Here is a 26786-nt window from a genome sequence, read left to right as displayed (position 1 = left end):
AACCTTGCTGCCCACCCTCACCCCATGAATACGATAAAGCATGCGTATAACTTGTAAAAACGCATTGAACTCTGTTGGAAAACCCCATGTATATATTGTTAATTGTTTATAATATTTACTAGAACTAGTAATAGAATATTTAAAGAAATGACACTAGGAAACACTTCTTGTAAAGCTTACAATATAAAACATGATTTAACTTGGTTTAATGGGCATAGGACTGGTTATGGGTTTCCTGTATATCTAGAAAAGGGAATCCATGGACCAAGGGAACCCCGGATCTCACCTGTGCATGCAAGGCTCACACCGACTTGCAATAAATCATTTACTACATAGCTCCCTGGTAGTGAAGGCCATTTCTCCCCTTCCTCTCCTGTTGGATCCTAATGAGCAGCAAAATGGTCCCAGGCCCTGAGTGGGCGGGACATGGATACCAAGGCTCTGACCCACACTGGCTGATTAGCGTGGGGCTAATTGACCTTTCACAGCAATTGTATTCCTTGGCCTTCAGCCACCAGAGAAGGCGCCTTTCCTTTCATTATCTCTGTGGCATAATACCTTTGATTCTAATGAAAACCAGTCATAAGAAATGTAAAATAAATTCAAAGCATAAATCACAAAATATCCATCTTCTACAAATCTCTAAAAAAAAAAAAAAGAAAAAAAGGAAAGCTCAGGCTGAAGGAACAGTTTTTATTCTCATCCAATTAATATAAATTGGCATTTAGTGCTCATTGGAGACCATGGAGGGACTGGAGTTCAAGAGAAACAAACCCATGGGAATGATTCCTTTCGGGTTATAGTGACTCTGAACATCTCTAGGCTCGTGCTGCCTTACCCATGTTGGTGTCTTGTTAGCTGTGAGCAGACAAAACATTTTTCGGCCATTACATCCAAAAATATCTGTAACTTCCTAAATAATTGCCATTTTGTCTTTCTCTGACATAGAAAACACATTTATTAAAAGCTTGTACAGAAACACGTTTGTGAAAAGTTATTATCAGAAGAAGCAACTGATAAGCATNATCCCGGCCCGATTTTATCTTCCCCGGTTCGCACTCACGTTAGAAGACTCTCTCAGTGGATTCTGCGTCCTTTGTCTCCCAATCTCTCAGGTTTTGTAAGGTTTCCAATGGCTTCAGATCTTTTCTGTGTGATGTATGGGCGGGAGTGCAAGTACGGAGCTCCTTACTTCTCCGCCATCTTGCCCCCCCTCAGCATTCTGAATTTGTAACAGCAAAAGAAAGGAAGGAAAATTTGAATTGTTTAAAAAAATGTTTCTTTTTTATTGAGATAATTTATGCCAAATTATCTAAGTAAGATCTCCTTCATGTCAGAACGATTTTTAAAATGAAAATATGATAACAACATTGCCTATTAAATTAGGAAATCATTTATCTGATAATTCTTGGCTGATCGTATTATTGTTTTTCTGAGAAAAAAAATGTGTGTGGTTAAAAATGCAAATCAAAATCAGAGATTTTTCAGACCTTAAAATGTAAAGTCAGTTACACAATGGGATAGCCTTTCCATTGAAATAGTTTAGGCATTTTTGTAGGATGAAATCAAGGTTAGCAGACTTGAGAGAAGGTAACTTGACTAATTTAATGAAGACAGGGATTGGTAGAGTAGACCAATGAGCGTGAACTCGTCACTATGCTTGTATAAATCAACCTGCAGGAGGTTCTGCCCAACATGGCTGCCTATATGCCAACTTCAGGAAGGTGGAGAAGCAGAAGATTTGAATAGTTCAAAGCCGACTATTTGAAAAAGCGCTGGGTTTACAGCCAGAATACATGGGCTACAGAGCTGGCTCCTTCATTTTCTAATTACGTGTCTAATTTGGCTGAGTCGCTCAAGCCAACTGAAAGTTTCCTCACCTCCGAAATGGCTGCCACACTTGATACATCCTTTACAAGGTCACTGAGTCATTCAACAAACCCAGATGGGCCATGTGCTATGAGCAGGTCTCTGTAGTAGCTACCTCAGCTTTAGAGAGATGCAGTATCTTTTCTTGAGGATGGCACTGCTTGGTAACGGAGAGCAACACATAGCAAAGTAAGTCCAATACAGAATGGTCAGTGCTGTCTTCTTGGGGGCTTGGGACCCCGAGGAGCAGCGAGTTGCATACTGGTACTGGCCTTCCAGGGCTTAGCCCTATTGCTGGGCTGCCTTCGCTCCAGATCTTTACCTGCTTTGATAGATTCCTGTGTAACTGGCGCTGGTTCTTATTTTCATCATTACTCTGTTATCTTGTTTGTTTTTAATCACCTCTGCCCACACTATGTTTTGCTTCCTCCATTGACTCAGTTCCAATGGACTGTCTTCTAGGCTTCTGAGTGTCTGTCTGGCTTTCCTCCCGATCATTCCTTTGTCCCTGGAGCTTGTCCATGCAGCTTCCAAATGCTGTTCTTCACGATGGCCCCTGTGCTCTCATCTTGCTCTGTCTGCCCTGCACACGGCCCCCTTCTCAGCGGCCACACTGTGGAGCTTGGGGGAGTCAGAGAAAGATAATGGCGAGTCCTCACCCTGGGTTTCTCCCTTGGCTTCGCATTTTGGAGCTGGGTAACACTGAACATGAACCTGTGCCTCCCTTTCATCTTCTGTCTGGTGTGATTGAATTGAACAGCCAGTAAAATAAAGAGCTCTATTTGTGCCGGCCACAGATCTGGCTTTCCAAAAACACACTTGGGGATGGTAACAGCTCCTCCCTCCAAGGACTCTGGGAACATCAAACAACCTACTGCATCAAAAACTTTGTAATGCAGTCTGGAGGCTAGAGCTCAAAAATATCATGTACTTATTTTACTTTTTTTAATATAATTGTTATTGCTATAGAAGATGAAAGCACTTTGTTAATAATGTGACATTACTGACTTTTTGAATCTCATTATTAATTATTTTAGAGGTTGTCTGTCTAACCTTTAAGTGTTTGGGAAACAGTCCAATAATTTTTCAATCCCCAGGAATTTACTTATTAGAATAACGTTACTTGTTTTTACAGGGTCTCAAAGGTTAAGAATATTTTGAAAATCATCAGCAGGTTTTACAAATTTTGCTTACTTCCAGTGTTCTAAGGGGATTACAAGACTTTCAAATATTTGAATCCTAACTACATGTCAGCAAAGAGACTCCTTTTAGGAAAAGGAAAAATACACCTATTCCTTGGATATTGTTGAATAATGGCCAAATGGGTGAGAGTTGGTCATTGGTTGTGAAAAAAATAGATGTTTTATTAATACTAGGGTATCTCAAAATCAAAGGTCTTGTAGACAGAGTGTCCAAGATACAGATGCCTCAGTCCCTGGTGGTCCCACAGCTCCATTTGACGACATAAGAGGAAGCCCAGTGGGACAAACTGGCTACTTGGTTCATTGACACTAAACAACCTATGTCACCTTACTTGTTGAATTAATAAGTTATAACAAAACACAAATGTAATGTGTTTCCTGCTTGTGAGGCCATATTCTATTTATTGAGGAAACGAAGAAAAAGCAGACATTGTTTTTGACCTGAGGAAGTTTAAAGCCCTGTTGGAGAACTCTTGCTATCTTCCCACTGAAAATCTTTACCTCCCGAAGTTGAGGAAAGTTTTGTATACCGCGAGAATTAAATATTACTTTGGGCTTTAGAGGCTTGACCACTACATTTTATCCAATCTATCATTGCTTGAATGTGTTATTAATGGGGCTTTGAACTATTACCATTGTGACGTCCAGTCACACCATCTGGCAAAGGGATCGCTTTCTGAGGTCCACGCTATTTTTTTATGAGAAGTCAAAGAATTAAGCAATTAATGATCTCAGAGCCATGGATGGAGACTGAGGGAAGTATGTTCTATACATATCACCGTAACTACTGAAATCTGCTCGGGATCTTCCTATCCCCTTTCCAGCTCTGCTCTGAGCATTTGAAAAATCTGGATTTGAAAGGAAAATCTCAGTATTTGGATTTTTTCCATATTTGTCAAATTTTAGCAGCCTCTGAGAATTTACTGAGGTTTTTCATATGTTTTATGACATCTGAGCATATAGCAATATCTATACATATATATGCAGATATGTAGTGATATCTATATGTATATGTATATCTATTTTAATCAGTTTCTAGTTCACAGGAAGCTGGAATGCTGCCGGAGTGATTGTCTGGCATCTATGCATCTGCTACATCTATAGCATCTGCTTATTCTACCTTCTGTGTCCATTTTCCAAGTTGGACTTTGTAGGTGGCACAGCCTAATAGGATTTGGATGCTTTATCGATGTGCATGATAAGGGACCAATCCTGTTTAGTTTTCAAAACTCCTAAATGGTGATACCAATACTAACAACCATGTATTGACTTACTGCTGTGCATTGGGGTCTGTTCTTCTGTTTCCTTCAATCTTCAGAGTAGTCTTTGAAGTCGGTGATATTACTGCCAACAACAGATGTAGAAACTAGTGCTTAGGGAGGAAAAGTAATTTGCCAAAAATTATACAGCTAATAAATTACATCTCTTTCGCTTTAAATTCCATGTTCTTTCTTCCACAGCCTTCTGGTTCCCCAGGGAGCACTTTAGGTATTGAGCTTATGACTATTTATATTTGTTCATTCATTCTTTTTTCCCAGCCCATCCCTCACCTTGTCCATTCACAGGCATATTTTCTAAATCTGTTAGGTTCAAAGTGTTGGGTGAAGCATTCTGCTAAGTAAAAATAGAAGTATGACCTAGTTGCTGTTCTCAAGAATGTCTAAATTCAGTCTGAAGATCACACACACACACACACACACACACACACACACACCACAAATACTACCCAAACTCTGACCACTGCAGTAAGAAGCACGTGGCAGGAAAAGATTTCTGGCATTCAGATGAGGAAGAATGGCATTACTTTTATCTGAAAGGATCACATGAAGCACATAAGTCCTGAATGAAGACAGAGGAATTTTATCGACTGAATTCTTGGACCTCCCTGAAAAGAACACACTAGGGATAAAAGCCTCAGGGATGTTGGGATAGTAATTCGCAGCTGTTTCTCNTAACTCAGCTCTTGATGTTGGGTTTATTTGAAATAACCCAGGCTAAAGGCCATGTACAGTTCCTTGAGTTCTGGCTGAGCACGGCGGCCATGATGAATAGTGATAGAATGTCTGCTAGTCCAATTAGAATGGAAAATAGATACTGTCAGCTGTTACTGCCTAATGAACAGCCACAAAATCTCAGTGCCGTACACTGATAAGCATCTCCTTCAGGTCAGCTGGGGGCCTGTGGGGCCACCCTGTACCCAGCTGGGAGGCTGTGCTCAAGCTGTGGGTACCACTGCCCTTGAGTGGGAACTCCCCAAGGGCACTCTATGGCTGACCCCAGCAGTGGTGCAGTACATTTCCAGGCCCTGGTTCAATCACGTTGGCCAAAGCCAATCATGTGACTGAGCCCAACTCAAGGACAGGAGGAGGAGAGATGAGAGTGAATAGCTCTGACCGGAATCCTGATCTATCATGGATACAGCAAGGGAGAGGGAAAGGAGCTAAAATCATCAGACAGGTGGTCTAGAGAGGAGAAAAGTCTAAACACACCTGAAGATGATAATGAGCTGTCAGATTCTTCTCAACAGGTGATAGTGAGACCTCTTAAAAGCTTATGTCGCACACTGCAGAAACTTGCATATCATGGATTCTAAGGAGAGACAGGAGGTCAGGGAGCAATTGCAGAGCTACTATGGTGATGAAGGACTAAAGCGGGGAGGTGACAATTAGGAAGTAAAAGAGCGGAAGATGTGAAGGGTATTCCTGAATCCTTGCTGGATGTAAGGCTAGGGCGAAGGTGCCCAAGGTGGTGATTCTACTGAAGCCATTAGAAGACACAGGAGCATAATCAGAGCTGTAGGAGGGCGGGGAGAGCCTGATGCCTGGATACTATGGGGGAGGGCTGTGCTTTGACAGAAATGGGGTAGTCAGGTCGGGGCAGGCTAAGGGGACAGAGATTGATGACCCAGTGACCTGACACACAGAGCTGTGAAGACGGATGCCAGGGAGAGTGAGTGTGTCCCCATGACAGTGGTCCAGGACACTAGATGGGGAAGAGGTAGGAATGGGATTCAGGACCCGAGGGTATCCTGGTGACCTCCTGAGTCCACGATGGTGTGGCTGCAGGAAATGCAGACACATGGTGGGTGTCACTCTTAACCATTTGTTGGTGCAATGGTGGAGCACGGGAGGGGTAAGGGGGCAGTTCTGATTCTTATTTGTATCACCCTGTTTGCAGGAGTATCCTTTGAACATTGCTATGGTGAGCAAGTGACAACAGGTAGTTTCTGGATATTGAAATTTGGGGGTCCTTCTCTGCAGACAAATGAATGACTTTCTATCCAGTAGCTATTCTATTTTTTTAAGTTTATTTTGAGAGAGAAAGAGAGAGAGAGAGCTGGGGAGGACCAAACAGAGAAGGAGACAGAGAATCCCAAGCAGGCTTTGTGCTGTCCGTGCAGAGCCAGATGAGGCGCTTGAACTCAGGAACCATGAGATCATGACTTGAGCTAAAATCAAAAGTTGGTCGTTTAACCCACTGAACCACCCAGGGGCCTCCTCCCCTCAGTATTCTGGGAACTGGCTTTGACCTCAAGTAGTCTATTTTTGTCCTAGCAAATTATCTGACTTCTAACTTTAATTCTACTAAATTTTCAAGTCTCCCATTCATACACATCAATATATCAACACAGAATGTTTTTGCAAATGTTCACTGATGTTAATTGTGAAATTGGCAGGGACGGTGGATGACTCCTGGGATGGCCTGGGTCTGCTTTTCACTTGCTTCCCCATTGCCGTGCTGATGTGTTTGCTGGTGGCATGAGGATGCCTGTGGAATCTACCATAAACACAGTTATTTTACACTGTAGAGAAAAATGCCCCGTAATTGACAATAACCAACTCTCTGTGCTTTTTTAAATGGAGATGAATGCCAGTGTTTATATTTGATAATTGGGAGGACACATCACGTCTGCAGTAAATCAATTTTAAAAGAATATTGCTTTACACTGTGCTGCTGTATGCAGTGCGGTTCACATTTGTCCTGCTAGATTTCCCGTCACTTTGAATATTACCCTAGTTTTCTATCACCCTATTCCTTTATCCCCACATTTCGGTCTGTGGCCCCAGCGCAGTGTTGCGTGTGTAACACGCACATGCGTGAGTGCCGTCGCCCTGCTGACTGGGAAGTGTGTCTAACGTGATCAGTCACACACGGCTCTTTTCTTAAGTTCCATGACGGCGTGCAGCCTTGAATCTAAACCGATTTTAGACTCTTTTGCGTACTCTGGGTCGGAGGACAAGGTGAACTTGACTTGGCATTTAATGCTTGCGCTTTCTGGTCTGTTTCTGCCTCGCACCCACATAGAGCTGTGACCTGGATCAGCAGAGCATCGTTCATGTCGTGCTGAGACCCTGCAGAAAAGGCCAAGAAAGGGAAGAAAGTGATGGCGCACAGAACGCTGCAGAGGGCGCGGGGAGACAGCCCGAGAGCTTGACGCGCGTGGACCTCAGCCGCTCGGTCCTCCCTGCGCTCTCGGGGGGTCTGGCTGTGATCCTGAACAATGACCGCGAGGAGACCCTACCGACTGGAAGGCCAGGTAATTGTGCAAACTCGGTCTGTGGCTAGTAGAGCACTTTGTATAGAAGGTCTCCACTGAGAAGGTTCACTGTGTTCATGGTAAGTTCTAGATTACTGGAAGGTGATATCATTAGAAGGACAGTCCTTGGCTATAAAATTTGAGATGAATACACTTAATAAATGCAATAAAACAGGGTTTTCAGATTGAGAATGAAGATGAGGGATGGAGGAGGTGTTAGGACCACGATAATAGTATTTTATTTTATTTCATTTATATCTATTTTGAGAAAGTAGGAGTGGGGTGGAAATGTGATGTATTGTACTTGGATCAGAATCCATGATGAAGGCGCCTGTATATCCTTCTCAAATTTGCCTTCCTTTTCTATTTCTTATTTGCCTAAAATACATTTTGGTTTATCATGTTTGTGATGATGGAGAGAAATTTTAAAAAGCAGAAAGAGAAGTGTAGAGGCAATTTTAGTCATTTTCAGGCACCAAGGCAACCCATTATAATGTCAATAACACCTTTTGTGTGAAAGGTTTTTCCTTCTGTCTCTGTTACAACCCATTTCAAAAATGTTTTCATTTAGCAAGGATGGTGATTTCTTTGTTATTTTGACAATATTAATGTGTCTCCCTCATCCTCTGTTTTCCAATCTAAATAGTCAAAGGTATATCAGGATTATTTCTGACTATGTGTGACAGAATACCCAAAATGATAGCCATGGTTTTATAAGGTATATGTGCCTTTCTGTCCCACATACAGTGAGTGAGGACAAAGGCAGTCCGAGGCTGTTGGGGATTTCCCAGTGTCAGAGAGTTTGGGAAGTAGCAAAGTAGAGGCCTAAAATATCTCCTGCTGATTTCACTCAGTAAAATTTAATAAAGTTTAGAAAATCATCGATTTTCATGGATATGAAAAATAATATTGATTAGTGTGATGGGTACAAAAACAGAAAGAACCAAAGTAGTAGATGAAATAACATTGAAGAGAAAATAATGATCAATTAACATGGAAATATTTTCAAGATCTCATTAGTGAGTGGAGAAATTAATGTTACAACAATATTGTATGGCTGTAGCCTATCTGATGAGCCACTATTTAAAAGCTTGGTGATACCAAGCACTGGTTAGGATATAGCGCAGAAAGTGCTTTTGTACATGATGGTAAGAATGTTAATCAATTCAGCCATCATAGAGAGCAATTCACAGCTTCACAATAATTAATGGAATTCCAGATATGCATTTTCTGAAACTCAGAGTATATGAGGAGACATCCATATAGATGACCATCATGGGACCATTGGAGTTTGTGAAAAACTAGAAATGACATAGCTGGGGGTGCCTGGGTGGCTCAGTCGCTTAAGTGTGGACTCTTGGTTTTGGCTCAGGTCATGATCTAAGTGCAGAGCCTGCTTAGAATTCTTCCCTCTCTCTCTGCCCCTACCCTGTTCATGCATGAGCCCACATGTGTATGCTCTCTGTCTCTCAAAATAAAAAAATTCGAAAAACTTAAAAAAAAAAAAGAAATGACATAGATGTCTTTAAATAGGATGGATAAATAATCGACACTGTATTCTTCTCATGGGTTGTAAGTTGCAAAGAATGTTCAGTAAAATACAGTTGATACAAAATTTCAAATCATAAGGCCCCAAACAATTGCATCTATTGTTTAGTAGGGTAACCAAATAATATATTTTGGCCAAACAGGATATGTTTGAGAATTAAAATTTACATTAAATATAAATAAACTATATTTATTTACCTTTGAAATATTTATTTATGGGTCAACAAATTGGATTCATTATGTTAGTAAAGATAGGAACTAGTTCTTGAATATGATTTTCAAAAATAATTTTTTCAAATGTTAAAAAGATCATGTTCTTTGGAGTAAGATCAAACCTTTATATTTATCATCTGTACTTTAATAATATTAGTAGAATAATTATCCTTTGTACTTATTCACACATTTCAATCAGCTTAATGTATCTGACTCTACCATCTTGTCAATGGTATTCACCTGAAGGCTAAAAACAAATCTTGTTTCTTTTTTTATAAAATTGCCTTTAGCCTTCTTCGGTTTCATTTAATGATGATTAAATTTGGAATTATTGTCACCTTCAGTTGATGTCTTTGTAGACCATAATCCTTTTAGTTAAGAAAATATTCTTTTACCGTAGGGATTGAGATACCATTAGGCTCTCGGAAAATTCTGCTAAATGTTTAATATCCACTTCATATTTTTAATTGAAATGTGTAATTCTTTCAACCCAAACAAGAGATTAAATAAGCTCTTATTAATGAGTGCAGTATGGTAAATGCCAACCACCCGATCTGGAGGCTTCAGATTATTGTACGCTCCATGATGAGACTGCTTAGTTATACTCCCACATGGACCTCACCAGTTACATTTGACCTCTCTTTGATCGTCTTGTTCTCATTGGCCTGCTGACTGGTGGCCTGTTAGGTGGGTGTGTTTTGCAGGGCTGGCGACTGGCCATGGTACCATTTGCTGGTGCACCAGGTAAATGGCAGGGATGGCTTCCTTATGTGCTTCTCCCCTCCTCCTGCCCCCGCCCCAGACCAGGGATGAGCTCTTCTGGAACTCTGCATGTTGTGTGAGGGAAATGTGCTAGTGTTATAGAATCTGGAAAGGATAGGGAAAGGAGAGATGGGTTATCCCAGGTCAACTTTAAGACTTAACTCTGTGTTAAACTTAAAATTGAACTACAAAGAGCCATTCCTTCACCCTCAGACCTGGGAAGAATCATCTCCCTTTCAGAACTCTTATACCGTCTACTATTTTCAATTATATACAGGTTCTCAGCATATACTCCTTCTCATTGAGGACAGGGCATCCATCTAGTTTCATTATAGTTTCCCCCAATATCTCCTAGAAGACTGATGACAAATGTTTACTAAATTATTTAAAATTGTAAATGTATTAAGGCATCCATCATAATTTCTGTATGTTTAACTTTTAGAATTCATGCTTTATTTAAAATTATTTGACTTCACTTCTTAAAATATCTTGGTAATTTCAACATCCAACTGAATGCAGTCCCTTGATTGGGATTCTTTGGATCAACTGTGGGCAAACCTTTTGCATACATGATTATTTTTCTTTATTAAAAAAGACAGTTTAGAGTTTCTAGAACAATGATTCACACTAGTGTGTCGAAGAGTCACCTGTGGATGCTCACTCCGTGCTATTCTAGAACTAATTCTAATTCAGGTGGGTGGGAGAGAGGCCCAGAAGTCCTGGGCTGACCACACTTGGAAAAACTATGCATGAGAGCGGAGGTTTCCCACCTCACAACTGTGGGTCCTGCCTCATGTCCTCAACTAGGCGGGAGGAAGGAGGCAGGTCGGGGGAGGACAGTGGACAAACCAAGCCAACCCGTGGCAGCCAGCACAGTCTGTCATTTACCTGTTCAACATGTAACCTGTCTACAGCATGTTTCATTTTGGGAAAAGAAAACCCCTGGTTACAACATGTCTGAAAAGCTCTGTCTCAAAGAAAGAAGTGTAAAAGAAATAAGCCAACTTTCATCTTGTTTCTAGGGTGTTCAAATTAGACAAGGAAGGACTTGGGTGCTGGCTGAACTCAGGGGGTCTTTAAAGGGTGAATGGCTGAGCCATAGCCACACAAGTAGCTGAAACAAATCAGAACTTCTGGAAACCCTGGAAGGTCTTTCTCAGTATTTAAAGATGGCAAAAGATAATGGGTTAATATGAGAGACAATGTCATGCTCTACAGTAATAACCAATAACTTGATATGTACTTAGAATCTAGGACGTGTTATATTGTGGTTTATAAGAGTTTGTGGTTTATATTGAGTCAAAGAACTCAAATGAATCATCTAAGTGTCCCTTAGAAGAGTGGGTCCCAAGCCGTAGCGCTCAGCAGAGTCCCGTGAGGGCTGTACCAGCCCAGTCGGCGTGCCATGAAAGCTGAGAATCTGCATTTCTCTGCATTCCCAGGCCCTGCTCAGAGTGTGATTCCAACAGGTGTGCTTTGAGTAACAATATCCTTTTTTTCAATCAACGTATTTGGGTTGCTATATTTAATTTTTCACTTTAAGGAACAGACCAAAATCAAAACCTTTAAACTTATACTTTTCAACCTCAACGAATCAAAGAATAGCTATAATTTTAAAGTAGCATCAATACAGCCAATATTATTCCTGTGCATATTAATGAGCTTTACTGAAACAGGGTAAAACATAAATGCCTTGCTTTGTACTTAATTTGAAGTGTCGCCACTAAAATCAATTACAGACGTTTATTCTGAAAGACATTACTCTGAAGGTTGCAGACTCAAATGTTAATGGTTTCAAAACTAGACTTATAGAATCCCCAGAAAATAGGTTGCATTGTAGACCTGTACACAGTTTTAAAATACTTATTAGCAACAATTTTTTAAACTACTGTTTTCATATAAATTAGGAGTTTAAAATCTTTTTTAAATGTTTATTTATTTTGAGAGAGGGAGAGACAGAGCATGAGCAGGGGAGCGGCAGAGAGAGAGGGAGACACAGAATCTGAAGCAGCTCCAGGCTCTGAGCTGTCAGCACAGAGCCTGATGCAGGGCTTGAGCCCACGAGCGAGATCATGACCTGAGCCGACGTTGACCACTCAACTGACTGAGCCACCCAGGTGCCAAATTGGGAGTTTTAAAAACATCTCCCTTTAGTGCTTTCAATTGTCACATGGCAATAAACCAAAGACCCAAATCATTTCAAATGATCACAGATACTATTTAGGCAAGAATCCTCATGTGTCAGTACTTTAATGTTGCGTACATCAAACTATAGTAAAAAGATGAACAGCACAACAGTTTACAGTAAACCCAGTTTGTATTCCACCATCAAGTGTGGTTCTCCCATTAGTTCACTTTGTGACAGATCATTAAGAATATCTTCAAATACAATAGTCTCACCATGACCCCTCAATATATCCAGTAAAAGGTTTCATCTTGGAAGATATGGAAGACATTGAGTGTGCTGCACTTGAATTCCATTTGTAAACTGAGTGGAGCAAACAAACCCTGGATGTTTCTCAGTGTGGAAAAAATGCATTTTATCTCGGTTGAGCTGGAAATTTTTTTTCTGATAATTCAAGAGGATGACTAGGCAAAAATTCATTTTTCACACAAAGAAGACTTTTTTGAAGAACATCATGACTTTCAAAAGGCCCAGTTGCTGAGAGTTCAGTAACTGGAATGCTATCCTTCAGCTGAGATCCAAGTCCAATGTCATTCATCTTCAGCTTGCTCAGTGAACAGCTTCTCAGCCCCGTCACTGTCAGCCAGCCCCACTGTTCACTTCCATTTCCCTAGTAACAATATCCTAAATAAGAAATTATATTGCTTCAAATATTGTGAATGTATAAAATACATTAATTTATAAACATTTGATTAAGAACATTGAGTAAGCTACTTCTGAGCTCCAAGGTACCCATGCATGAACTAAGTTCTCATGTTATGTCTTTTTTTCCTTAATGAGGAGCCATTCATCACTTCCTGACAATCAGATAATATGAAACTATTGGGCCTAGAGAAAAAACAGGAATATTCTCTAATATTTGTCATACAGCTAATTAACTACATAAACAAAACGTCAGTGAATCTCCACCCTATCCCAGGCATAATTCTAGGTGCAGGGATATAGCAGGAAGTAGAAACAGAATACATGCCTACTTGGATGGATCTCATTCTACTTGGGGAGCAGATAACAAACAAAGAAGCAAAGAACTAGTAAGTCTATGTCCTCAGGAGAAAAATTTAGTGGAGTAAAGGGAATAGAGAGTGTTGGAAGGGGTGCTCTTTTGTACCAGATGCTAAGAAGGCCTTTCTGATGGAGAGATATCTCAGGAGAGCATCTGTGGAGGGGTCTCAGGCAGGAGGAGAGCCGGGGTGGATCCAAGGTGTAGAATGCAAGGAAGCCAGTGAGACAGGGGCAGAAGGAATGGGAAACAATAAGAAGCAGGGAAGTCATAAGGGGGTCAGGATGGGGCAAGTTGCATAGAGAGTGTAGACCTTAAACTTTACCCTGGTGAGAAGGGAGCCACTGGGAGGGTTCTGAGCAGAGCACGAGAGTGATCTGAATTAAGGAACGGGCTGTATCGGCTGCCATTTGAATTGGCTGCTAGTGAATCATAGAGATACACTAACGCCAACAACACCAGGAATTAATGGTAATAATAATGGTTAGCATCTCTGCGTGCTTGCTGTGAACCCAGCACTGTACTAAGCATTTTTTTCCCATGAAAGTCTTGTTTAATTCCTTAGAAGCCCTGCCAGGTAGGCGATATCATTATCCTCATTGTAGAGAGTTAATAGCATCAGACTATTCGAAGAACGGATTCAGACAAGGCAAGATTTGACCAAGGGTTGTCTTACTCCAAAGCTTGTGTTTGAAGTATCCAGTAGCCTGTACTCCTCAAAATATAGATCTCAGGAGGAAAGAATGAGTTTCTGCATTTCCTCCAGGTATAGACAGTAGAAAGTCACAATACGACATTTTGAAGAATCATGTCAAATTGTTAATTTTAGTCAAGTAGCCAAATTTTATATTTTGTTACATATTTTTGAGGTACAGTTATTACTTTTCTTTTAATTTTAGAGAGAGAGGGAGATAGAGAGAGGGAGAGAGCATGAGTCAGGGAGGGGAAGAGGAAGAGAGGGAGAATCTCTATGCTATTAGGGCAGAGCCCAGCTCTGGGTCTGATATCACAAACCACAAGTTTATGACCTAAGCCAAAATGAAGATTGGACGCTCAACCAATTGAGCTACCCAGGCGTCCTTCAAATAGTCAAATTTTAAAACTCAATTCTTATATCACATGGTATACTATGTTTTTATTTTTTTAAGGTTTTGATTTTTTTGCTTTTGAGAGAAAGAGAGGGAGAGAGAGAGAAAGAGGGAAGAAGAGGGGCAGAAGGAGAATCCAAAGCAGGGTCTGCAGTGTCAATGCAGAGCCTGATGCAGGGATCAAACTCAGAAACCACAAAATCATGACCTGAGCCAATGTCAAGAGCCAGATGCTTACCTGACTGAGCCACCCAGGCACACCTCCTTTTTTTCTAGTTTTAAAAATAAAACACTTGTTAATCTTATCCAGTTCTTTCAAGTCTTTTTGCTTCAGCTTACTAAGAAAGCATTTCATTAATAAAGAGCATTTTACTGTAAAATAAGCATAGATCTTCTTACTAAATGAAAGAAATGACTTTTGATGAAACATTACATGCTGGAATGAATTACTGGAATAAAACTCAAAGACATTTTATACAAAAAAATTAGAGATAGACAAATATAAAAAAAAAAAAAGCTTAAATATAAGTGGCCTTCACCAATCCTCTTTAACATTGTACTGGAAGTTCTAGCTATAAACTAAGACAAGAAAAGGAAATAAAAGGTATACCATTTGGGAAGAAGACATAAAACTGTCTTTGTTTACAGATGACATGATTGTCTATGTAGAAAGTCTGAAAGAATCAAACAAACAGACACCTCCTGGAACTAATATCAAGGTTGTAGGATACAAAATTAAAATGCAAAACTTGATTGCTTTCCTACAGACCATCAACAGACAAGTGGAATTTGAAATTAAAAATGCAGTAACATTTACATTAGCACCCCTCAAAATGAAACACTTAGATATAAACCTAACAAAATATGTATTGGACCTATAATTAAGAAAATCACACAACTCTTTTGAAGGAAATCAGAGAACTAAAAAATACAGAGACATTTCACAGTCAAGGGAAAGAAGACTCCCTTTTGCCAAGAGGTTATCTTCCCAACTTGATCTACACAATTCCAATCAAAATGCCAGCAAGTTATTTTGTGGATATTGATAAACTGATTCTAAAATTTATATGGAGAGGCCAGAATAGCCAACACAATATTGAAGAAGAACAGTCAGAGGATGGATTCTACCCAATGTATAACATACTATAAAGCTACAATAATCAAGAGAGTATAGTATTGGTGGGAGAATAGACAAATAGATCAATGGAATAAAATAGAAATCCTAGACACAGACCCACAGAAATATGGTCAGCCGATCTTTAAGAAATGAGAAAAGGCAATATGAGGGAGAACAGAGAATCTTGTAAACAAATGATGCTGGAATAACAGACACCCATGTCTTGAAAAAAAAATCTAGACACAGATCTTAAACTTTTTACAAAAATTATCTCAAAATGGATCTTAGACCTAAATGTAAAACATAAAACTATAAAAATCCTGGAATATAGCATGGGGGAAAACCTTGATGAACTTGAATATAGAGATGACTTTTTAGATACAGCACTAAAGGCATGATCTTTGAACTAAATAAATAATAAGCTGAACTTCATTAAAATGAATAATTTCTCCTCTGTGAAAGACAATGTCAAGAGAATAAGACAAGCCACAGATTGGGAGAAAATATTTGCAAAAGTCACATTTGATGGACTGTTATCCAAAGTATTCAGAGAATTCTTAAAACCCAACAATAAAATGAACAAACCAATTAAAAAAATATGCAAAAGACATCAACAGACACCTCACCAAAGAATTTATATAGATGGCAAAGAAGCATAAGAAGAGATATTCAATATCATATGTCATTAGGAAATTGCAGTTTGAAACAATGAGATACCATTACACACTCATTAGAATAGCCCAAATCCAAAACTCTGAGAACACCAAATTCTGATGAGGAAATAGAGCAACATGACTGTAATTCATTGCCAGTGGAAATGAAATGGCATGGCCACTTTTGAAGGCAGTTTCTTACAAAATTAAACACACTCTTACCATATGACATAGCAGCTCAAACTTGCTATTTGCCCAACTGAGTCGAAAATATATGTCTATGCAATGAACTGCACACAGATTTTTATAGCAGCTTTATTTATAACTGCCCAAACATGGAAGCAACCATAATCATTCCATAGGTGAACAGATTAACTGTGGTCCATCCAAAAATAAAGTAATATTCAGGGCAAAAAAGAAATGAGCTATCAAGCCATGTAAAGACATGGAGAAAATTTAAGTGCATAATACCAATAAAAGAAGCCCATCTGAGAAGCCTACATATGACATTCTGGAAAGCTATAGATACAGTGAAAATCTGTATGTATACAGATTGTCAGGGATTGGGGAGAGGGAAGGATGGATGGTTAGAACACAGGATTTTTTAGGACAGAGAAACTACTCTATATAATACTATAATGGTGATTGTATGTCCTTATATATTTGTCAAAACCCATAGAATATACAACATCAAGAAGGAGCCCTGGTGTGAACTGTGGATTTTGAGTGATAATGGTGTGTCAGGGTAGGGTCACTATTAAAACAAAGGTGCTACTCTGCTGTGGAGTATTGGTAATGAAGCAAGTTTTGTGTTTGCATTGGGGAAAGGGGTCTATGGGAGCTCTACTTTTTGCTCCGTTTCGCTGTCAATCTAAAACCACTCTAAGTAATAATGTCTATTAAAAAACAAATGAAATTGCTTTTAAGGCTTGAGCTCTTGGTGCTCATTGTAGATACATCATGATTATCAGAGAATATATTCTTATCAGCATTTTATTTTTTTATTTTTTGCCAGTGGTTGAATGCAGTACAAGATGAAAATTATTTACGGGATTATAAATTAGTTAGCATCTGCCAAATACAAATCAGTCATGGAGGCCTACTAATGAAATACAGTGATAAACTTCAGACTTAATTCTCATTTGATCCCAAATCAAATCTGAAGTACTTGAAAATGTGTATAAGACATGCTAATGACTTTAAGCCCGAGGGTGTGAATTTCTTGGTACATTGGACAGCTTTAAGGAGAGCCCCTTGTGTAAACCTTCCCTGAAACAACAAAATGTTGGCAGTCATACGAGAGAACTTAAAGTTGCTATCCTGTAAAATTATAAAAAATACATTACGATTTTGCCAAGAACTCATTTTTTTCTCCAACATAGACATTTTTGCTATAATATGCTCTTTCAATATTATAAGTGAAAACATGGAAAATTATATTGCACAGTCGCGGGAATTTTGCCAGGGTGATATATTTTTGGGTGGGCTTTTGAGGTGTGTGGGGGGAGGATAGTCCTATATTCCTTTCCAAGAAGTCTGAACACTGTTCCAGAAGCAGAATGAGTTGTTGCTTCCTGTTGATTGTGCTTTATATCTACTGTCGTGTAATTATGTGTCATGATTTTGCTCACCACTTTGAGGGTGTGCTCATCAGATGCAAGTAAGTCTCATACACTTTGTACTTCCATTGCCTGGAACTTGGATGGTGGTGCATATATTGTCATATGGCCATTAAGTATTATTCAACATGTAAAATACAGCCCATAAAACTCTGTAACCCATTTGTCACACATGGTGGGTAAAATGGTTAATAATTGTGTGTGGAGAGCAGGCTGCAGTATGCCATGGGCTATGCAGAGTAGAGGCAATACTTGTAACCCTGAGGCAGCCACAACTTGGTAGAGGGGTGGTTAAGGATAACTGAGCCCTCCACACAGAGCGGTCAGTTCCTGCATTTGGTATCAGTCCACCTTCTGAGTACTTCCTTTTTATTATGCTCATGTAGTAAAGAACACAGGAGACATCTTAATCATTCCTAAGTGTTCAGTTCAGTAGAGTTAAGGATAGTTACATTATTGTGTCACCCATCTCTAGAACTTTCCCGTATCACAGAACCAAAACCCTACACATCCGTGAACAACTCCCCAATCCCTCCTCCCCACAGCCTCTAGCAACTTTGTTCCTTCTATGTCTTATGAATTTGACTACACTAGATACCTCATATGAGTGAAGCCATATAGTAGCTGTCTTTTTAGCTCACTTCACTTAGCATGATGTCTCCAGGGCCCATCCATGTTGTAGCGTGTGTCAGAACTTTGGAGAGCTTCCTTTGTATAATAAACCAGCGACAGGAGATACGGGGGTTAATAAGAAGACCCAGACCGTCAAGTATCTCACAGTTTAGGAGATGTACCTATACAATTTAAGTGGAGTGAGTTCTAGAAAAAAAAAAAAAGGCAAATCAAAGCAGTATGGTGCTTTGGAGGATGGTCTCTGAGAGTCGGGAAGGACTTCCCTGTGACTTGCAGAGGGTGGGGGCTTTGGAGGAGGTGGTGAGGGGTCGGTCACACTCGTACAGTGTGTGCAAACAGTAATAAACATGGCTGGATTCTACAACAGGTTCAGAGGATTGATGACTGACATTGGAAAGGTGGTTGGGGGTCGGGGGTGAGCTCCTGCTCTCTACAGAGCTCAGGACACCAAAACCTTCGGTGACCCAAATGACTACGATAACCTTTTTGTCACATCTCTCTTGCCTTTTGGTGTTTAAGAAAGTCACTCCACGTCTTGTATTTTCTTTCTTAAGTACTTGGAAAAGGAGAAGAGCTGGGTAGTCAAGTAGAGCCGGATGGAGCATCAGCATGTCCTTCTCTGTGTGACAGAGAATCCGGGAGGGAAAGCCCAGAGCCACATGAATGAGCAGTTCACTCCATCCATAACTCACTGGTTGAGTTCAGAGCAGGCTCCCTGCTGGAAATGGGAAGACAAACCAAGGCTGGCCTTTCCACCCCGTGCTTCTGGTACAGACTGACATATGACTCTGTTAGAAGTGTTGTGTCCTTTGTGATTGTTGTTAAAACACAAGCAGTTAAAAATGAACTACAGCGAGTAGTGGTGGGAGATGACAGGGGTGCCCGCTAGGACCTCAGACATTTTGATTTTTCTGAAGCCACCTCTGCAGAGGAATATTTTGATTAAAAAGGGAAAGGAGAAGTTGCACCCTGGACTAAATGGGGCTGATGGGACTGCATGCTCTAACGGCCCCGCCGTGGGTAGCGTGGGCATCCGTCTCCTGCGGGCCTAATTCCCACAAAGTAAAGCATTTACATTTTTTACTCTTTGAGCTCTGAGGTCCTTCGGAGGACACTGGGCCAAGATGGGAAGATTTGCAGTTGACAGGAGAGTGGGAGCCAAGGCAGGATATTTATAGGCAGTGAGGTCCGTCTTGGGAATCGTTGGAGTGTTCTAATTAATGCAGACTGTGCCAAAAATGCGGGCAAGCTGCTAGATTCCATTTTCTTGATTTGTTAGAAGGAAGATAAAGAGAAAAATTACAAATTAAGTGGTGGGAATTGGCTGCCTATAATAAACTCTTTTAAAAGTTTCTAAATTTGTTCTGAATAAATAAAGACTAATGGAAATTCTGTGAATGTTTTATTGAAGGTGTTATTTTGTATGAACGGTAGCTTCCAAGAGATTTTACACATAATTCAAGAATCTTTGTTCCACCCTGTAATGAAAATAGGAATTAGAAAAATGTCCATTTTATAACAGAAATTGAAACCCTCATTATAAAAAAAAGAAAAGCTATGAGGACTTAGTTTTTTAATTTTTTTTTCTAGGTAATTCTGTAGAATCAGGCCCAAACTCCTACACCTTTTTATCTTTAAATATTTTTTTTAGTGTTTATTTTTGAGAGACAGGGAGGGAGAGAGAGAGGGAGAGAACACAAGTGGAGGAGGGGCAGAGAGGGAGACACAGAATCCAAAGCAGGCTCCAGGTTCTGAGCTGTTAGCATAGAGCCCGATCTGGAGCTTGAACTCGCAAACAGTGAGATCATGACCTCAGCTGAACTCAAACACTCAACCAACCGAGCCACCTGGTGCCCCCCAAACTCCAATCCCTTCTAAATCTATTGAGCTATAATTAATCACCCAAATGATACTGATGAAGCTTGGTAATAATCTAAAAATTTCTTCTTCAGTCCCCAGAGATGGAATTAAATGGACTACCTTTGGTGTTAGAAGGTGCTATTGTACTCTGATTCTTTGCAGGTTAATGCACTGTCTTCTCTGTGTATGATAATTAAACTAACCAGGATATTCAACCAGTGGAATTGTAATTAGAAGGGAATCAAATGGTCAGTTGTTTGTCTAGTGGATTAAATAAAAATCCCTTGAGCCAGGGAATGGTTTTTATATTCCAAGTGTTTCCCACTGTGCCTGTTACATGGTAGGCACCTAATAAATATTTTTATTGCTGGAAAGTGCCATAGGAAAAGGTGGCAGGCATTTATTTGTTGTAATCCTTGGGCGATATTAGCCCTGCATGTGACATGTCTGTGACACGGACGCCAGGCTTAATGGCAATGAACATGGGCTCAGGAGCCAGGCTGACTGAGCTACATCCCAGCTCTGCTTCTTACTGATTCTGTGACCTTGGAGAGTGAACCTTCTGCTGCTCTAATTGTGGTCGGTAGACCAGCGATAGCATCATCACTCAGGACTTTGTCAGGAATGCAGAGCGTCGGCTCCATCCCAGACCTACTGAATCACAAACTGTGTTTTCTTAAAAAAGGTCCTCAGGCAAAGAGTGCACATGAAAGTTTGAGAGGCACTGGTTTTCTTAAGGTGCTGGGCCTTTCCTCATTTATAATACATGGATAATGAAATTACCTACCTCACATCATTTATTCCATCTACGTTGTGACCAGTGCTTAGAACAGGTCTTGGCATATACAAAATGTGGATGAATCATTGGCTGTTTTTGTTATCCTTTCTCTCTGCAGCGCACATGATCAACAGCCCTGATGTTGGGCCTGGGCTCTAAAATCAGTCCAGGTTTATAGATTCAGAGCTTCCTGATTTGAATCAGAGAAAAACAGGAGCTACATCCCCATGAGTTTTATGAGTTGTTGTTGTTGTTGTTGTTGTAGGTTTTGTTTATCTTTTCTCATATTCTGTTAGGTGATGTACTACTTTGAGAGTATTTCATCAGAAAATAGGATTAATCTTTTAGTATTCATGATCTACGTTTAGTCATTGGGAACCACTTGGAAGTTTTAAATTGCCAAAAAAAAAAAAAAAAAAAGGAAGTAAGTTTCAATAAGGCCAAAAAAAAAAAAAAAGAAGTTGTTTCTTTCTTTTTTCTGTTGGGACTTGCTCAGAGCATCCTCTGGCTGCATCCAGTAATTTGAAGGAGCAGACTAGCCGGGGACTCATCACAGAAGTGGACCACAGAGGACCTTATCAATCTGTCCCTGTCAATAGGTGACTGACAAGAGCAGTTTAAGAACAGGTGACTGTTGGGTGCATGGGGGGCTCAGTCAGTTAAGCGTCCGACTTCAGCTCAGGTCAGGATCTCGCAGGTCCTGGGTTTGAGGCCCATGTGGGGTTCTGTGCTCATGCTCTGTCTCTTTCTTTTTCTCAAAAATAAAATAAAAAAATTAAAAAAAACAACAACAACACGACAGGTTACTGTTAAACTTAGCAGTGCAGACAGAGATTATGTTTCCGTGAGGTAGAGAATGGCACACACAGATTCAGATTTGATCACCAGGGTGCATGTTTTCAGACTAGAGTCATTTTACAGAACAGCATGCTGGTAACAAGTGCTGCTGTTAGCTCTTTTTAGATGTTTACACGAATCCAATGAATGGATCTTTCTATGGGTCTGAAAGTCCCCACCCTTACATAACTGCAAGAAAAAGTTGTGTGCACATCTTCATGATGTCCTGCCTTCCAAAGAGAGGACATTTCACTAACCTGCTGATCAATGAAGGCAAACATTGTAATCTAGAGGGATGGCTTAGGCAAGGATGATGTGCCAGTCTTCACAGATTGCTGCTGTTTGCCGTGCAATTTCTTTAGAGTCCCAAAGAATGTAAAGACCCAGCTTCGGTGAGTGATACTTGTGCCTGGCAATTGTATATAAAAGCTGCTTGTTGTATGGGTTTCTGATGCCAGTATAATCGTTATGATGATAAAGAGCCAGCCAGAGCTCTATGAGTTCTAGCTTATGGCTATGAAGTCATCTCTATAAAAAAAAATCATTGAATCATTTGATGATATCTTTTACTGCATTTACTCTTCCTTGGTGATATCAATGAGATTTTGGTGGTGTTTCGTACATTTGAAAAATCAATACAATCTTGGGGAAAGATAGACCAAGAGGAGTAGGAATTCGAATTTTTCCATAGGTGGTGAGACCACATACTTCAAATTGACCATGTAGGATTTTCTTTCATGAAGATGACAAAGATTATATCTATTACTGAGTATTTTTCATGTTAATTAATACTGCTAGTGTACTTGCCATATTTTAGATGTGTCACTTATTCTGGTAAAATAGAACCATAGCTTTAAGTTCTTTGTGTAATCCACTCTCTTTATGTCCATAAGAAATATTATATCTCAATAAAATATAGCACATCTTCAGCGATAGGAAGACTAGTAATTTGGGGCTCCTGTATGGTTTTATATGCAGTAAACATGTCGCTTGTTACTTATTACAGAGAAACAGATTAGAGCCTTGTGTTCTCTTTCATCAGCAGAGCAATCCAGAATCTTTCAGACTTATTATTTTCCCCAGTACCCCTTTAAATTATTTCCATAGGAATATTATCCTTATGGGCTTCATGGCAAGTAATTTTTCTTGTTTGTATGAAAAAGAGCAAGTTTTCTCTGTTAACACAGTTAATTTGAGAGGTTTGCTGCATACGATAGGCCTGTGAGCACCAGGGTGGCTCCTACAGGCTGTACAAGCCCCATGGGGAAGTGACATGGGACAGGATTTCATCTCATTCTGGGATGTCTGCAGTACCCAACACAGTGCCTGGAACATAGTAGATGCTTAATAAATATGTATTAGGTGATAAAAACATATATTCATTCATCCTTCGATGGCCCTTTGAGATTGGGAAGTGTAATACATTCATTTTAGTGGTTCTTTTTTTAAAATATAATTTACTGTCAATTTGGCTAACATACAGTGTGTAGAATGTGCTCTTGGTTTTTTGGGGTAGATTTTCGTGGTTCATCGCTTACATCCAACACCCAGTGTTCATCCCAACAAGTGCCTTCCTCAATGCCCATAACCCATTTTCCCCTCTCCCCCACCCTCCCATCAAACCTCAGTTTTTTCTCGGTATTTGAGTCTCTTATGGTTCTAAATTCCTGAAGCAGGGTCCAGTCCTGTCAGATACAACCAGATAGCTTAATCATTGTAATCAATATTGCAAGATACTCAGACTTCCAAATTCTCTCTCTATATATATAGTTAAATCTCATTCCCAAATTCTCCACCTCACAAACATACACACAAATGTTGCACTTTGCCCAGCACAAGGTTGCCATGACGTCATTGAGTGCTACCATCTTTCAATCACAATATCCTGCACGTTGCTTCCTTTTCCCATACCTTAACATTCAACTTAATGACAATACTTAAAAAAGTCCGATAACAAGTTTCCCTCCCCCTTCACCCACCCTTGCTTCTATTGTAGTTCTTTTCAGATGTCATAGACTTTTCTTTTACCTCAAATTGTTAGGAAATTCTTAAAAAAATTTTTTTAATGTTTTTTATTTATTTCTGAGAGAGAAAGAGAGAAAGACAGTGTGAGCAAGGGAGGGTCAGGGAGAGAGAGGGAAACACAAAATCTTAAACAGGTTCCAGGCTCTGAGCTAGCTGTCAGCACAGAGCCCCATGTGGGGCTCGAACCCACAAACTGTGAGATCATGACCTGAGTCGAAGTCGGATGCTTAACTGACTGAGCCACCCAGGGGCCCCTCAAATTGTTAGGAAATTATTTTAGAACTTTACACTACACAGGAAGAAAAGACATGTCTACCTTTTGGCTTAGCAATTCTACTTTTCAGAGTTTATTATAAAATCATGCTAAGGATGTATACAAGGAATTATCCATAAAGATATTCAAACATAGCATTTTTTGTTTACATTGGCAAAAAATAAATGAAAACTATCTAGAATTCCAGCCATAAGAACTGCATAAATAAATGTTTGACAGCCCAATAAAATGGCGTACTCCATAACCATTGAAGGTGATGTTGGAGAATAATATTTAATGGCATAGAAAAATGCTGTATGAAAAAAATAGATTCCAGAACACTGAGTGGTGTATGAACTTAGTCTAAAAAATAGACAACTAAATATGTTTCATGTGTGCATATATAATATAGAAAAAAGATAAAAATACAGATACAAGAGTTGATAGTGTTTTTTTTTCTTGCAATAGGATTATGAGTTATTTTTATTATTTTTTATTTTGAAACTTGTTTTATTATAACTTTCTATAATGATACTATATTACCTTGTAAGATAAGAAAAAAAGTAGTGATAAAGATAAAAAATGATTCAACTCCTAACGTCCCTGAAATACTCTAGGACACAGTCTTGGAAATGTGATTGCTTGGAAACTATAACTTAGCACCTCTGTTAGTGGCCCCTGGAGTAATTACATTTCCTGAGTGTGTTTTAAATTACTTGGGGCTCACCTTTGAACACTGGATTCAACACATCTTGGAAAACACTGGGAATCTATATTTTGGTGGTTTCACAGGTGATTTTGATGAGCAACCAATGTTGGGACCTTCTGTAGTTGGCGTTTCCTATCTCAGCCTATCACCCTCCTCCCCTCCCCCATCAACTCCTTTACAGGTTGAGCATCTATATCACTCCTCCAAGCCTATAAATTAATAGTAAGTTTATGGCCACTCAAAGTTTGGTCTCTTGACATTATATTCCACTATAAGGAACCAAGAATCCTTGGAGAATGGCAGATTTAGACCTGAGACAGAAAATATGCAAGATGAACACTAGATACTTTATAGTGCTATCTGTTTCAATAGCTTGTGCAGGTTGTCCAAGATGGATGGACTGTGTGAAGGACACATGGGCTAACAAAGATGTATTATCCAAAGATGGGATGGATTTTCCAAGATAAAAAACAGTATTGAAAACAATTTTTTACAGTCATGTTATTTAAAAAAATCAAATGTATTGAAAAGCATTGGAAATAACTAGAACACTAAAACTTAGGTGATAATTAAGAGAAAAACAATAATGATTTCTCAAACTTCTGTGAGAATTCTGTTTCAAAATCACCAAATAACCTTAGTGATTGAGGAAAACTTTTCTGTACAGAATTGTTCCAGATAATAATTGAAGATGATACCAAAATCAGAATACTCACCATTTTGAGTCCTAACTCACTGTGGCAACAGTTATAAAAAAGGCCCAAATGAGGGAGTAGATACACCAGGAAGGAATCTGGTTGATGCCATGTGATCGGTCTTAGGGTCACTAAAGGTGGACAAAGCATCAATTTATCTTTTTATCATTTAATCAGTTTTATCTGGTGGTGGTCATATTGTACTATTTTCTATAACTTTATATAAAAATTTCATAGTACCATTTAAATAAGGATCCCCTTCCAGCATTCCAGTATTGGAGTGTGTGTGTGTGTGTGTGTGTGTGTGTGTGTGTGTGTAAGATGAAGAAATGTTAAGGTAAAATGGCTGGATTAGATACAGTACTGGTTCATGTCTTGTAGAGCAATAACCCATAGTCTTTGGGGTCATCTGTTACATTGAATAAGAATTATGGCCCGTGAATGGGACTCCGTTGTCCCCGTACCAAACCTGTTTATATGTGAGGGCCTTGTGGACATTGTTTACATGAGTAACACTGATTATCATTTCTTAATAATGTGTGTCATACCCGATAAAGTGAGAAACAATCTCATGTTAGCATATGTGCTGCTGAAGCAAGCACAGGAAGTATTCTCAAGTATGACTCTCCATGGGTGTCCTTTGTTGCACTTTTTGTTCACTTACATCATAGTGAGGTGAGGACAGATTCGTACTGAATCACTGTCAATAACTGTGTTGCCATGAAAAAGTATGGAGGCTCCATGAAATATTTGTTTCTGAATTCTGAGGGCCAGTGAAAATCAGATACTATGGTAAAAGTTTAATTCAGTAAACAAAGGCACAGTCCACTAAATTGAAGGTGAGATACATAAAGAAGAAAAAATATCTTCCTATATTCACAAACATAGAACAACGAAAGTAGTAATAATAATATTCAAAACAAAGATACATGAGTAAATTTGCCTCCTCAGTTTAATCATTCTCATGTAATCAATTCTAGTTCTGTTAGATCTTGGGTTAGTGAGTTGTTTTCATGAATGACATGGATTTCCAGATTCGAATGATCTTGGAATGATTCTGGAAAGCCTTATTCATTCCACTGGTACAGTCTAGAAGTTGTCCAGTTGATGCCGGCTCTAAATGCCTGTAGCTGAGAGTCTGTTCTCTAAAGTATCAGTAGTTCAAAGCACCTGGCAGGGTCCTTTCCCTGAGGCCTGAGACCG

The 26786-nt window shown here is 39.5% G+C and overlaps 1 protein-coding gene and 1 pseudogene across 2 annotated transcripts in view; one reads left to right on the top strand and one right to left on the bottom strand.

Annotated features, from left to right (window-relative positions):
• Nucleotides 1-26786, top strand: part of PRKN (parkin RBR E3 ubiquitin protein ligase) — a 1321737-nt gene that overhangs the window by 419529 nt on the left and 875422 nt on the right. For both annotated transcript variants that reach the window (XM_077755151.1, XM_077755149.1), the window contains exon 3: nucleotides 7377-7608. In XM_077755151.1, the coding sequence (XP_077611277.1) occupies nucleotides 7377-7608 (232 nt within the window). The remainder of the gene's footprint in view (nucleotides 1-7376; nucleotides 7609-26786) is intronic.
• On the bottom strand, nucleotides 12431-12854 carry LOC144224191 (proteasome maturation protein pseudogene; annotated as a pseudogene).

Source organism: Crocuta crocuta, unplaced genomic scaffold (genome assembly GCF_008692635.1).
Source record: "Crocuta crocuta isolate KB4526 unplaced genomic scaffold, BGI_CrCroc_1.0 scaffold11, whole genome shotgun sequence".
Taxonomy (NCBI): Eukaryota; Metazoa; Chordata; class Mammalia; order Carnivora; family Hyaenidae; genus Crocuta; species Crocuta crocuta.
This window is presented reverse-complemented; position numbering and strand designations above follow the sequence as displayed.